At 40.8% G+C, this 14,035-nt stretch overlaps 1 protein-coding gene across 4 annotated transcripts in view; it reads left to right on the plus strand.

Annotated features, from left to right (window-relative positions):
* Nucleotides 1-14,035, plus strand: part of MCTP2 (multiple C2 and transmembrane domain containing 2) — a 254,048-nt gene that overhangs the window by 45,718 nt on the left and 194,295 nt on the right. For all 4 annotated transcript variants that reach the window (XM_053581770.1, XM_053581767.1, XM_053581769.1 and 1 more), the window contains exon 2: nucleotides 6,852-7,390. In XM_053581770.1, coding sequence (XP_053437745.1) covers nucleotides 6,926-7,390 — 465 coding nt within the window. In that variant the 5' untranslated portion in view covers nucleotides 6,852-6,925. The remainder of the gene's footprint in view (nucleotides 1-6,851; nucleotides 7,391-14,035) is intronic.

Genomic DNA, 14,035 nt, shown 5'->3' on the forward strand with positions numbered 1-14,035 from the left:
AGAGGTATATGAAAAACGGTATGGTTTTATGTACACTAAAAGTCCTTTAAAACTATGGAAAGCAAGATAAATAAAAAGTGATTAAATCATCTCAGGGCAGGTAATAAAGCATCGAAGCCCACTTATTTATTTAATGGTTGCAAGGCACATTAATGGATATGATCTTGCTGGATCTTAACAAGGAATAGGGCTGTAAGGCAAGAGGAATAAAGTGGGAAGGAAAGTCTGTGAACTTGATGTGATTATGAGTTCCTGCTCAGCTTTCTAAATTGATTTGAATTTTCTAGAGATGCTGAAGAAACTTACATTTATAATCTCAGAGATTCAATGTTCATACTCCTTAACTGCCTCTGGAGCAGCAGTTCTCAACCTGTGGGTTGCGACCCACAGGAACTGTATTAAAAGGCCGCGGCATTAGAAAGGTTGAGAACCCTGCTATAGAGAATTAGAGAGTTGCCGGAAATTGTGACATGTGCCAATCAAGGCATAGATGCTCTCCAACTTCCCCTGGGGGTATGTCCTGATAAACCCATCAAATGCTAAAAATATCCTAAGTCAAAAAGTACATTGAACACGTTTAACATAACATCATAGCTACCTTGGCCACCTGAATGTGCTCAGACCACTTACGTTAGCCTACAGTTGGGTAAGACCATCTGTATTTATGGTTTACTCAACAATCAATAAACTGTGTAGCTTACTTGGAGCTGGGCTCACCGCAGCTGCCCAACTTGAGAGGGAGCATCATACCACATATTGCTAGCTGGAGAAAAGATCAAAATTTAAAATTTGAAGTGTGGTGTCTTCAGAATTTTTATCGCTTTTGCACTATAGTACAGTTGAAAAATCCGAAGTGAAACCATCATAAGTTGGGGGCCGTCTGTATACTCCTTTCTCTTCCTTTGACACTCTCCATGGGACAAAGATAAATTCCCCCAATTTTACAGTTAGTTAGGCCTTCCACCTCTGCCAGAATTCTAGATAAAGATAGTTTGATGGAAGAAATGTGGTAGAAAGTGATTGGGAGGATAAAGGCTAAATGGTGTCTCTGTTCCGTGATAACATAGATTGTCTTACAAGGTGGGCTCAGTATTAGTTGCCCAGCACCGTCTTCCTGCAGAACAGTGAGTTATTCCTTCTGAGCTATTGGCTTTCTCGAATGTTCTGTATGGGAAAATGCTGCTTGTGGTTAGGCCATGGTTCATAATACACTATGAATTTGACTGTTTTTTATTTCATGTTTACCTCACCCTTCATAAATTTGTCATTATTTAAGTTTGTCTGCCTGTCTTTTCTTGCTTGTATTCTGTAAACTTTGATTTTGTAATGAGATTTCTCTTTTCTTTTTCTTTAAAAAGATGGTTTATTTTCTATCGGTTACTCTTGGTAAAGAATGAATCAGAATAATTTATAAAATTCTTTAATGTCTTCCGAAGCTGTCCATTTTGGCCTTGTATGCTAAATCTTTGAATATTTGATTCGTATTTTTGCATCTGGTGTCCCTATGACAATCTCCAGGGTCAATTGTTTTTCTAAGAGAATTCAGAAAACTGAGCATTTCAACCTCTGATTAACTCCAGGGATAGGATGTAAAATAAAATTAACGGAGGGAAAAATGTGTGAAGGAAGCCTGGAGGATCCCAGGTATAACCTTCCAAGAGTCCCCTCTCTGTAGAGTCACATAGGATGAGTTTAATTCCTCCAGCAGCAATGTTGAATTTTGACAACAGGTGTGAAATATTGTCTACCAGGGAAGCTCATTACTGGGAGCTAATTACATAGGCACTTCTGCCTAAAATGTACTGAAATTCCAGACTCCTTAAAAGGGAAATGGATAATCAACATAAACCAAATTGTTTGTATATGCAACTTAAGCACGTTAAAGCATCTTCTCACTTAAGATGGTAGGAATCCTCCCCAAATCCAAATACCCAGATGCCATCTAAGAACCAACCTTAGAGGCAGGCCCTTTAAAGGAGAGCGATCTTAGATTTGTTAATTGTGCGTTTCTGCACAATTTATTAAGTTAATTTGGTCGGGGCTCATTTAGAAGTCATTTTTACAGTTTGTTGAACACAGTCTGGCCATTTCAGAATAAGATGGAAATTGTAAATATCCTATTAGAGATTGGAATTAAAGTAGAAATACAAAAATCCGAATGTTTCAGAAAACCTAGCACCTTCTTCCTTTTCTGCAAAACTGTCCAAGCCCAGGTTACAAATTAGGAATGATTAAGAAATAAGCAGTTCTAGGGCATTTTCAAGTGGATGAGATTTTTTAAGGAGACCAGTAATGGGGCAGAGTATGCCATTAACCAGGGATACAGGAACTGCTTCTCTATAAATGTGTGTTTCCTTCCAAGAATATACATAGTGGGAAAAAGTCATACAGTTTATTTGGTTGAACTTTTTTTTTTTTCAATCTCTCCAGGTTTTTTTTTTTTAATTAAATCATAGCTGTATTTATTAATGCAATCATGGGGTACAATGTGCTGGTTTTATATACAATTTTAAATATAATTTGGGAAGGGTTTCTATCTCCATGGTAGAATTTCAAATAGTATGTTTAGTGTATGTAACGATTGGATTACAAATTTATAAACAAGTTAAATGCTGGCTTGGGAAGCTGTGCTTTAGAGGAAAAAAATCCAATTTATTTTAAAAGAAGAAAAACAGTTCATCATGTGGAACTGATTTGGAGAGATCATTCTATTAAGGGTAGTCTCCTATAGAAGCAGGGAGAGATTTGTTCTTACTGTAAGCATAATTAATTGTACTCAAGTATATAGATTCTTATCCCAGTTCTATTAGAAAGCAGAAAAATTGGTGTGATTACATTTGCCTTTATCCTTCTCAGCTTGACAGGCAACATGAGATTTTCAGTTTTACTGAACTTAGTTTAGTTTTTTCTTTTTTCTCCTATTTTTTTGTGATGTGATATGAAATTTTCTTTCCATTAGTAAGAAACGAAAATGTCTTGATGGATAACTAGGAAGATACTGCAGTACCAGATTCCGACTTGTAACTGCTTGCTGCTCTGTCATTGGAATTAATACTTGGATTGTGACAGCAGACGCTTTTCATCACATTTACTCTAATAAAGGACCTTGAGAAACACAAGTTAATTCCGTGTTACTGAACGACTGTAGTGTGCCCTGTAAAATTGTGCTGTTGTCATTCTGAGAACCTTTATCCATCCTTGCGGTTCTTATTCAGATAGTGTTATGATCCCAGTGCAATCAGAAATTTGGGGGCTGGTATTTAAAAGGTTTTTTGTTATTTTTCCATTTGGCCAACTGCTAGCAGTCAACTAGGGAGGATGTCTGCTTTAAAACCATAATAAATGAACCTTCCATTAGGCTTCTTGGCTTGCGGCTATTTCCTGTAAAGACCTTGCCTTGGCATCAGGAGTTTGGAGGAGCAGAATGCTTATTTTTGTTCAGTAAATGAATGCTGAAGTTTACCAGACAGGGTAGCATAGTGTCACGTTTTGTGAAGAAATCTTCTAAGTAGGGATGCTTTGAGGAGCATGGGTTACATTTTAATTTGTAGCCCTCTGGATGTTTATGATAACCTGTGAACTTGCATCATGGTAGAAAATAGAACAAATATGTTTGTTTAAATATGCTTTGGTATGAGGAAAACCGAATATATATATTTTACTATTCAGATAGTTAGGCTTGACCATTTGCCTTTTACTTCAAACCTGACTTTCTTTGATTTATTAAGTTTTCTTTTATTCTGGAAAATACACTGTCCATTGGCAGAGTGATATTTTAAAGCATAAAGAGACCAGAGTCCAACAGTGTATTTTTAAATGCTTTATACACATTAGGAACACCTTATTCTTGTGTTTATATGTTTGTAATCCTGTATACACAGTTTTGTATTACTTATGTCTTTGGAAATTAGGTCAGAATGTTTTTGTAAAAATTACTAAAAGAGTTTTGGTTCTGGGTAAGATGGGATAATAATCCTGCAACTTTTTTTCTTCCACTGAACATAGACGTGAAAACCTAATCCATTATTCTGGCTCCTGCAGTTTCCTATTGCCACCTGCTTTTACTGTCATGCCTCCACCAAAAGAGTACCAGGGAGCTGGGGCCTGATCAAACTGGGCTGTTTCCCCAGCGTGAACTCGATGTAGCCCAAAATTCAGAAGTGAGCATTGATCTCAGAGATGGAAGAGACATATTCTAGTCTGGTACAAAAAAGAAAAGGGAAGTTTTAAAACTAAGAGAAAGTAGGGAAATCCCCAGCCTTCTGTGTCTCCTTTTTCTCTGACTCCTCATGCCTCAGCTCCCCTACAGTCTTGTCACTGAGCCATCGCTGTGGCAGCAAAAGCAACCAGCCATGGGAAACTGGACCAGCCAAAATAATAGGTTAGGCTAGGTGTAGCCCATTTGGTGTAGCCTCACCTTTGAGTAGCAGAGCTAAACAAATGAATTTTTATTTAAATTTTGTTTGTTTTTTTAAATCTCTCCTTATCTCCCCACTATCTTGGTATGATCATAAATATAACTTGTTTGTAATTGGAGGACAGAAAAGGGGAGTTGCAGGGAACCAGAAAGTATCAGAGGAGACAGCTGAGAAGGCAGGGCTTGGGAAGTGATCATATACATTGTTTGTGAAGCCGTGGGCTCACCCAGAGCTTACCTGTGCATGGCTCTGATCCTCACTGGCATACTGATGAGTTTGAGAGTGGAGTTAATGGAGAGCAGCACTCCACTGGAGTCCCAGACCCATCTCTACATTATACACACACAGGGAAGATTTAAATGGACCTCGGTAGCCTGTGAAAACTAAACTGAACCATAACCTGTAGAAGACAGGTTAAAATGTATGGCTAGAAGCTAACTAGATCGAGTGTTTGCCAAAACAATGATATCCACACTCTTCACATTTAAATTAGGCAGAAGATATTATAAGTTCACATGCAAAATGTTTGCAGTATAATTCATACTGGTGTACAAAGAAGTACAAAAACCTAAACTCACGGGAAAAGGCAATCTACAGATGACAGTGAAAATATGATTTTCACGCAGCTAGTGTCAAAAGGGTTATAGTGAAGAGTCATGAGTAAAATTAAGGTAAAATATCAGCAGAGAACATAGGCGATGTAAAGCTGAAGCAAATGGAAATTTTAGAACTGAAAAATACAGTAGTGTTCCTCCCCACCTGTCCACCACCCACAAAAAACACAGACCTCCTATACAGATTCACTAGTAGAAGGGGGATAACAGAGGAAAGAGCCAATGAACATGAAAATTAAATCAATAGAGATTATTCAGTATGAATGAAGAAGAAAAAGATTGAAAAATAATGAACAGAGACCCGGGGATGGTGGGACAAAGGGCATAATGTTTGCATCATTGGAGATCTAGAAGGAAATAAGTGGGCCTGATAAAGTATTTAAAGAATTAATCTCTGGAAAAAGACATATGTTTATTTATTCAAGAAGTTTAGCTAACCCCACATAGGACAGATCCAGTGAAACATGCACCCAGGCACATCATGAATTGCTGATAATGAAAGACAAAGGGAAAAAAAATATCACTGGTCACTGCAACCTCAAACAACTGGGCTCAGGGCATCCTCCTGTCTCAGTCTCCTGAGTAGCTGGGACTACAGGCATGCACCTCTGTGTCCGGCTAATTTTTATATTTTTTTGTAGAGAGGGGTCTTGCTAGCTCTTGCTCAGACTGATCTCAAACGCCTGGCCTCAAGCATTCTCTCACCTCAGCCTGGCAGAGTGCTAGGATTATAGGTATGAATGTGCTTTGTTAAAGCTCTTGACCTCTTTTTTTCCTCAGCCAAATGTATCAAAGTAAAAACAGGCTACATCTCAGTGGCTGCCCAAGCTTTTCTTTTTCATATTGAAGACATTTATTAAGAAGCGTTTGATACGTAGAATAAGGGTTATTTTTCCAAATTTGATTTCAATTTGACCACTGATGTGTTAAAGCTATTCTATCTCAAATCACCACTTTCCTCCACTGCAGTCACCATACTCTGTAATTATGTATTTACTGTATTTGTGAAGCATTCCTCTCCCTCTCACCCAACCATTACTGAGACTTTCTCCCACTCACACTCTCAGGCTGAATCTCTGAAGCTTGATTTCAAGGTTCGTTATAGAAATTTTGTTAGTTCTTCTGGATAAGGACAGACTTTCATTTTAAAATAAAAGATTTTTCTTTCTAATCACCTTTATGTGAATATAAATTTCAAAGATACTAGACAGAATCCTAGTTGATATGAGCAGATATTTTGCCCTTCAAAATGTGCACAGAACTCTGGAAAGGAAGATATGTTTAAAGCAGGGATCTGCAAACTCCAGTCTGCTACCTGTGTTTGTAAATAAAGTTTTATTAACACATAGCCACACGCTTTCATTTAGATATTGTTTTTCTCCTTTGATGTCACAACAGCAGAGTTAAATAGTTGTGACAGACACCACGTGGCCCACAAAGTCTGAAATTTTTCATGGCTGGCCCTGTGCGAGACTGTTTGCTGACCATGATTTAGAGAAGTAGAACATTCCTGCCTCTGATCCTGGGCCTAGTGTTAACTCTAGTGAATGTCTTTAGCTCTGCCTTCCCTGGAGAGGAAGTAAGATAGTAGTCATTTTATGAAGGATTTTTTTTATGCCAACCTTATTCATTGCTTTAATGTTTCTGTAACTGCTCTGATAAAATTCTTAAAAATTACATTCCTTGAAAAATGCTTTTCCTAATCTTTGTAGAAGTTACCAACCAAATGTTTTAATCTTGATGAGAGTTTTATCACGTTTCCCATTTCGCCAGGTGCCAAGAAGGCTTATGTTCTCTTTCCTTACATTCTGTTTTGTAGGCGTCACCGCGGTGGTTTATGATACTCTGAAACAAGTGGCTGTTGACAAGTGGCTTCCCAGTCTTCATGCTGCCATGGATCTCGATAAACCATCTGTGTGGGGTTCATTCAAACAGCGGACCAGGCCGCTGTTAATCAACTTGAGCAAGAAGAAGGTGAAAAAGAACCCAAATAAACCCCCGAACTTACGGGAAGGAAATCATTTGGACCGCCGCCTCAGCCTCTCGGTTCCTGACCTCCTGGAGGCCGAGGCCTTGGCCCCCGAGGGTCGGCCTTACTCTGGACCCCAGTCGTCCTACACCTCCGTGCCCAGCAGCCTGTCCACAGCAGGCATTATTCCCAAGAGTAGCAGCAGCTCTTTGAAACAGTCTGAAGAAGAATTGGATTGGAGCCAGGAAGAAGCCAGCCACCTCCACGTGGTAGAAACAGACTCAGAAGAGATCTTTGTCTCTCCTGCTGAGGAGAGGCAGGTGTTTGGGCACGGCATCTTGGATCTTCACAAAACTCCCCTGGGAGGGGATGCCTTGGAAGAGCCAGAGGTGAGACGAGGTTGGAGCTGGGCATTTTCCATGTTCTTTTTTCTTTTAAAGAGCGTTCGGTGCCCTTGGACAATTTGGTTAGGAGTTATTTTTGTGGGTTAGCTTGGATGGGGGAAAATGTCATTTACAAGAATTTAAATTAATGCAATATCGATTGCCCCCCAGTGTTCCCATTAGTTGTAGGGTTGACCTCTGTGTATTTTAAATCTATTCCAAATAACCTTTCTGGGATACTTTAGGATGTTAAAAGCCCTATTGGATGAGTTTTCCTTTTTCCATCTCCTGGAGAAGAAATTAAGAGCATAATTTTTCTTGGAACTTTTGTTTAAGTGTGTGTTTTTCTCTCTCTTACTATTCCATTGCCCAGTTATACTTGTGGACAAACCGTGCATATTATTATTATTCCTAAGAAAGGTATGAAAGTATGTTTCTCTGTGACTAAGAATTTGAACTTCTTATTTCACAAGGGTGTGTGTACTCACCTGTGAACAACTTAATATGCATTATCTTAAAATTTTAACCAAGTTTTAGTATTCTGATAAGATGTCAGCCAGATACAATTATAGGATACATCATATATATATATATATATATATATATATATATATATATATATATACACACACTTTTTTTTTTTTTTTACAGACAGTTTCCCTTTGTCGGCCTTGGTAGAGTGCTGTGGCATCACAGCTCACAGCAATCTTCAGCTCTTGGGCTTGGGCTTAGGCGATTCTCCCACCTCAGCCTTCCACGTAGCTGGGACGTCAGGTGTCTGCCACAATGCCCGGCTATTTTTTTGTTGTTGTTGCAATTTGGCCGGGGCCAGGTTCAAACCTGCCACCTTCGGTATATGGGGCCGGTACCCTACTCACTGAGCCACAGGTGCCGCCACCATCTTACATTTTAAAAATAAATTTAATTTAAATTCAATCACTAAATTACCAAGTCATGATTTGAATGATACATTTAATTAGTTGTTATTTATTTATTTTTCTTTTTTTTTATTAAATCATAGCTGTGTACATTAATGGAATCATGGAGTACCATGCGCTGGTTTTATATACAATTGGAAATATTTTCATTACACTGGTTAACATAGCCTTTCTGACTTTTTCTTAGTTACTGTTTTAAAACATTTGTATTTTACATTTAGTAAGTTTCACATGTACCCTTGTAAGATGCACCGTAGGTGTGGTCCAACCAATTACCCTCCTTCCATCTATCCTCCCCCCTCCTCTCCCCTCTCCACCCCTCTCTTTCCCTTTTCCCCCCCATATTCTTAGGCTATAATTGGGTTATAGCTTTCATATGAAAGCTATAAATTAGTTTCTTAGTAGGGCTGAGTACATTAGATACTTTTTCTTCCATTCTTGAGATACTTTACTAAGAAGAATATGTTCCAGCTCCATCCATGTAAACATGAAAGAGGTAAAGTCTCTATTTTTCTTTAAAGCTGCATAATATTCCATGATATACATGTACCATAATTTATTAATCCCTTCATGGGTTGATGGGCACTTGGGCTTTTTCCATAAGTTAGCAATTATGAAGCTTCAATAAACATTCTGGTACAAATATCTTTGTTATAATATGATTTTTGGTCTTCTGGGTATATACCTAGTAGAGGAATTGTAGGATTGAATGGCAGGTCTATTTTTAGATCTATAAGTGTTCAGTTATTTTTTATTTTATTTTATTTTTTATTTTTTTGAGATAGTCTCTGTCATCTGGGCTGTAGCGTCTTTGTAGCTCACAGCAACTTTCAACTCTTTGGTTCAAGAGATCCTCCTGCCTTAGCTGCTGAATAGCTGGGACTACAGGCACCCCCCTACAACACCTGGCTAGTTTTTCTCTTTTTAGTGGAGATGAGTCTCACTCCTGCTCAGGCTGGTCTCAAACTCCTGAACTCAATGGATCCTTTGTCTTGGCCTCTGAGGATGCTAGGATTAGAGGCATGAGCCATCATGCCCCGACTCTAATTAGTTGTTTTTAAAAATGTCCTTTTTACTGACACTGCAGTAGATTTCCATGTTGAAATAAGGAGTTTTTAATTTTTTATATTCCATGTTAGTGTTACAATTGCATACAAAATTGGTATTTAACTGGGATTTTTAATTTCATTTTTAGAACCAAAGCTTCTTGATTATACCATATATTTTGGTTTCCCTGGGGAATGGGACCCAGGATATTAGGAGGATGTCATGGTCATTTGTTTAGGAAGCATTTACCATGTTAAGACCCCACTACCCATTAAACGTCTTTAACTATTTTTTCCTTCAGTATTAATATTTATAAAATATTTTTGTAAAAATTTTTTTTTTTACAGTTATTTATAAATTTGAAATACGTTTCCACTAAGCAAAATGCAAATTAAGTTGATTATTAAACTCTGTCAATGAGAGGGCGGTAACGTCTTTAATTATATACTGAAACAAATATTCATCTTCTTTTTACCTATTATCTGACCAGAAAAAAATGGGTGGGCTTCTGGGCTTTGATATGCTAACATTTTTAGATCAGAAGGATTTTTTTTTTTTTTTTTTTTTTTTTTTTTTCAGTTTTGGCTGGGGCCGGCATGAACCTGCCACTACCTGGTATATGGGGCCAGCACCCTACTCGTTGAGCCACAGGTGCCTCCCCCAGAAGGACTTTCTTTAAAGCTACTGCCATTAAATTATTTTAGCACTTTATTCATCTTTGTTGAATGAATACAAATATTTACATTCTGCTCTAGGTCAGGTACTGTTGAGGTGGGTATAGGAAATAGAGATGGGTAAGAAGGTGATTCTTCCCTCCAGCTGGGATCTACCTGGAGATAGTCCTGTCTGTCACAGAACACAGCATAAGAGGCAACCGGATCTCAGCGATGTCGCCACAAAACCTCTCTGTCTGGCCTTCTTGAATCTCAGCGGGAGGCGGGTATCAGTGTGCAGGGAATGAGGACATATGTGAGGCAGAATCTAAGTTGGCACAGAGGATGGGACTCTGGGCAAACAGGTGTGAAGTGTAGGTGGGGAGAGTTGAGCTTGGGGAGTATCCCCCTCTCCCTGGAAGGGTGGCTTAGGGTGCTTCTGGTGTGACATCCTGTCAGAAGGGTGGGCTGTGCCGAGGATCTGGTCAGTGATGGTAGATAGATCATGGTGACTATTTTCTCTTCTGTAGGCTAAAGGCGGAAAACTTGGAATAAGCAGGTTCCTTCAAGAAGAGTTTATTCTGAGTCCTTCAATTTTCTCTTTTAACTCAGCTATTGTTTTAAAGCTTTTTTTCTTAAACAAGAACCCTGTGTTATCCTTTTTCCGCCCTGGGAAGTGCCAAACAGACGAAGAGGATGATTCTTCCCTTCCATGGTTGAGGTTCTTGTTATGCAAGCACCATTGGTGCTGCAGGTGGCACATTTGTAGGGCGGGGGACAGGACTGTAGCTGGGCAGACCTCCTGGACCCCTGGCAGTGTGATTGTGCCTTCCCTGCTTCCTCCTGGCCTGTTCCTTCTCCAGTCTTGCCTGTTTGGGTTGGACCCGTCCCACTATCTGAGGATCCAGAGTCTGCCCCATGGTACAGCAGAACCAGGGCAGGGAAAGCCATGTCTAATTCATCTTTGTTTTCTAAGCGTCCAGCCCCCTGCGTGGACACACACAGCATGTACTCATCCGATGCTTGTGTGGTGCACCGTCAGTGATGGCTTTGTGTGCATTGAGGTTAATAGAGTTTTTGTTAGGGGCTTTCCTATGTGTTTTCATCAGTTTGTGATTTAATTAAAATAAAAAAAAAATTGTGGGTTTTTAAAAAAGAGTATTCTAAATGAAATGTCCTTTTACCTGTGACTGAAATTATAGAGAAGTTTTAAGCAGGTGTAGAGTTTTCAGCCCAAGTCTGATATTAATTTTAAATCTGAAATTATTATTGCTTACTTTAATGAAGAGGGAAGTCTGGCAGAACGGATGTCATCTGGCACTTTCCTTGATCTGTATCTTGGATCTAACTCATCTGATACCTCTCTAATTGGATAATAGCCAGCAGCTTCCTATAACTTCCATGGGATGGGGAAGGAGTTGGCATGTGGAAAGTCCCGTGTACAACCAGGACAACAGGATGTTGGTCAAATATCCTCAGTATGACTTACTTCGTTTGTAGCTTTGGGAATTGGGGGTAGTAAGGTAAGAAAGCTCTTTTTTTTTTTTTTTTTTTTTGGAGACAGAGTCTCACTATATCACCCTGGGTAGAGTACCGCTGTGTCACAGCTCACAGCAACCTTAAACTCTTGGGCTTAAGCGATTCTCTTGCCTCAGCTTCCTAAGTAGCTGGGACTACAGGTGCCCACCACAACACCTGGCTATTTTTTGTTGTAGTAGTCATTGTTTAGCTGGCCCAGGCTGGGTTCGAACCCACCACCCTTGGTGTATGTGGCTGGCACTGTAACCACTGTGCTATGGGTGCCGAGCCGGCAAGGAAGCTCTTTGCCCAGGATTGAGCCGTCACAAATATCCGACAAGCATTTACTGTCATGATTATTGTTTAGGTTTATTAGTGTTGTTATAATTATTTTTATCATTGCTTCTTTCCAGAATGAAACAGAGGCTTGAGGAGTTTTAATGACTTGCCTAATGTCATCCAGCTAGCAAGTGTCAGAGCCAGGATCTAACTCCAGGACTATTTGAGTCCTACGTCTGGGCCCAGAAGTGTGTATATGACACGTGTTTGGAAATGCAGTTCTGCAAATGGAAGAGCTCAGAACTAGAGCTCCAAAATGGTTGATCACAAAAGGAAGAAATTTATTTTTCTGTGCCCACTGTGTCCTTTTAAGCACAGGAATAATTACAGTAGTTCCATGGGCTCATTATCACAGGCAATGACTAATAATGATGAAAGGAAGGATGATTCTCCCCTCTCAACCTCCATGGAATTCCACAATGGGGTTTGTCCTGCCCTGACATTTTGTTTGGCAGTTGGTGTTGCAAATAACTAGCTTTGGTGCTAGTGTATATGAGTGAATTGAGTGGTTTCGATGTTCCCCATTGAGATAGTTCCAGAAACTTCCTGGCAACTGCAGTGCTTCAGTTTTTATGACCACAGAGGAAGCAAAGTGACAAACCACAGTGGGGGAGGAAGCAGCCTCCTGTGAGATCAAACAGGCACCTCTGTCTCTACACATCAATGACACATTCTTTACTATATCTGTTTGATCTCAAAAATCGTACCTCCACGTCATGGGTTCAGCCCGCAGGTGTGTTAGCCACACCCCAGGCTTGTTCCTGGGCTTGGCCAGCAGCCAGCCTCCCTTTTCTTCTTCCCTTCCTCCTTCCCCGCCTTTTGGGCATGTCCTGTGTTGATCTACACCAGAGACAGTTGGGGGAAAGACGGACAAAACCACCTCCTGCACGGGGCGCCTCTTGTGCAGGGTTGCAGGCTACAGAGACATTCAGGGAGTGATGTGTCATGGACAGAAAAAGGCAGAGTCAGTGCTGGGGTGGAGGTGTGACTGCTGTGAATAGAGGGGCCAGGAAAAACCTCTTCCGAGAAGAAAATCTTTAAGATGTTTAGGAGGAGAGGAGGCAATTTAGGTGCGTTATCTGCAGAAAGAGTGTTTGAGGAGGGAAAACAGCAGGTTCTTGCCCAGGAATGTGAGAGGGTGCCTGGCACCTACTGTTTCTTCCTTTCTTTTTTTCTTCTGAGTCAGACTCTCACTGTGTCACCCTGAATAGAGTGCTGTGGTATCATAGCTCACAGCAACCTCCAACTCTTGGGCTCAAGCAATCCTCTTGCTTTGGCCTCCTGAGTAGCTGGGATTACAGGCACCTGCCACAATACCCAGCTAGTTTTCCTATATTTAGTAGAGATGAGGTCTTGTTCTTTTTAAGAGACAGAGTCTCTCTCTGTCACCCTTGGTAGAGTGCTGTGGCATCAGAGCTCACAGCACCCTCTAACTCTTGGGCTTAGGCAATTCTCTTGCTTCAGCTTCCCGGGTAGCTGGGACTACAGGCCCTCCGCCACAATGCCTGGCTTATTTATTTATTTATTTATTTTTTTTTTTGCAGTTTTGGCCGGGGCTGGGTTTGAACCTGCCACCTACAGCATATGGGGCCAGCACCCTACTCCTTTGAGCCACAGGCGCCGCCCCCGGCTATTTTTTTTTGTTGTTGCAGTTTGGCTGGGGCCAGTTTCTAACCTGCCACCCTTGGTATATGGGGCTGGTGCCCTACTCACTGAGCCACAGGCGCCCTCCTCCCCTGCCTCCCGACAGGGTCTTGTTCTTATTCACGCTGGTGTCAAACTCCTGAGTTGAGGTGATCCACCTACCTTGGCTTCCCAGAGAGCTAGGATTTACAGGCATGAGCCACCATACCTGCCATGCCTGGTGTTTCAAGAAGAGTAAGGACATGGTGTGGCTGGAGAAGAGAGGAGGGGACAAGGGGGGTAAGATGTCAGAGAAGTAGCAGAGCCCAGATCACAGGGCTTTCCTACCCTGCCAGGCATCTGCAGCGGACCATGACAGCCACTCTGTGTACTCGCATGTGCAGGATGCAAAGGACCCCAGTGGATTTTGCTGTGCTGCTCACAGGCAGGACAGAGTGGTCAGCAGGTGTGGGCAGGGCCTGGTGTGCCTGCTGTAGACCTTGGGGACAGCAGTGAGTGGTAGCTCTGCCTTG

Source organism: Nycticebus coucang, chromosome 2, assembly GCF_027406575.1.
Source record: "Nycticebus coucang isolate mNycCou1 chromosome 2, mNycCou1.pri, whole genome shotgun sequence".
NCBI lineage: Eukaryota > Metazoa > Chordata > Mammalia > Primates > Lorisidae > Nycticebus > Nycticebus coucang.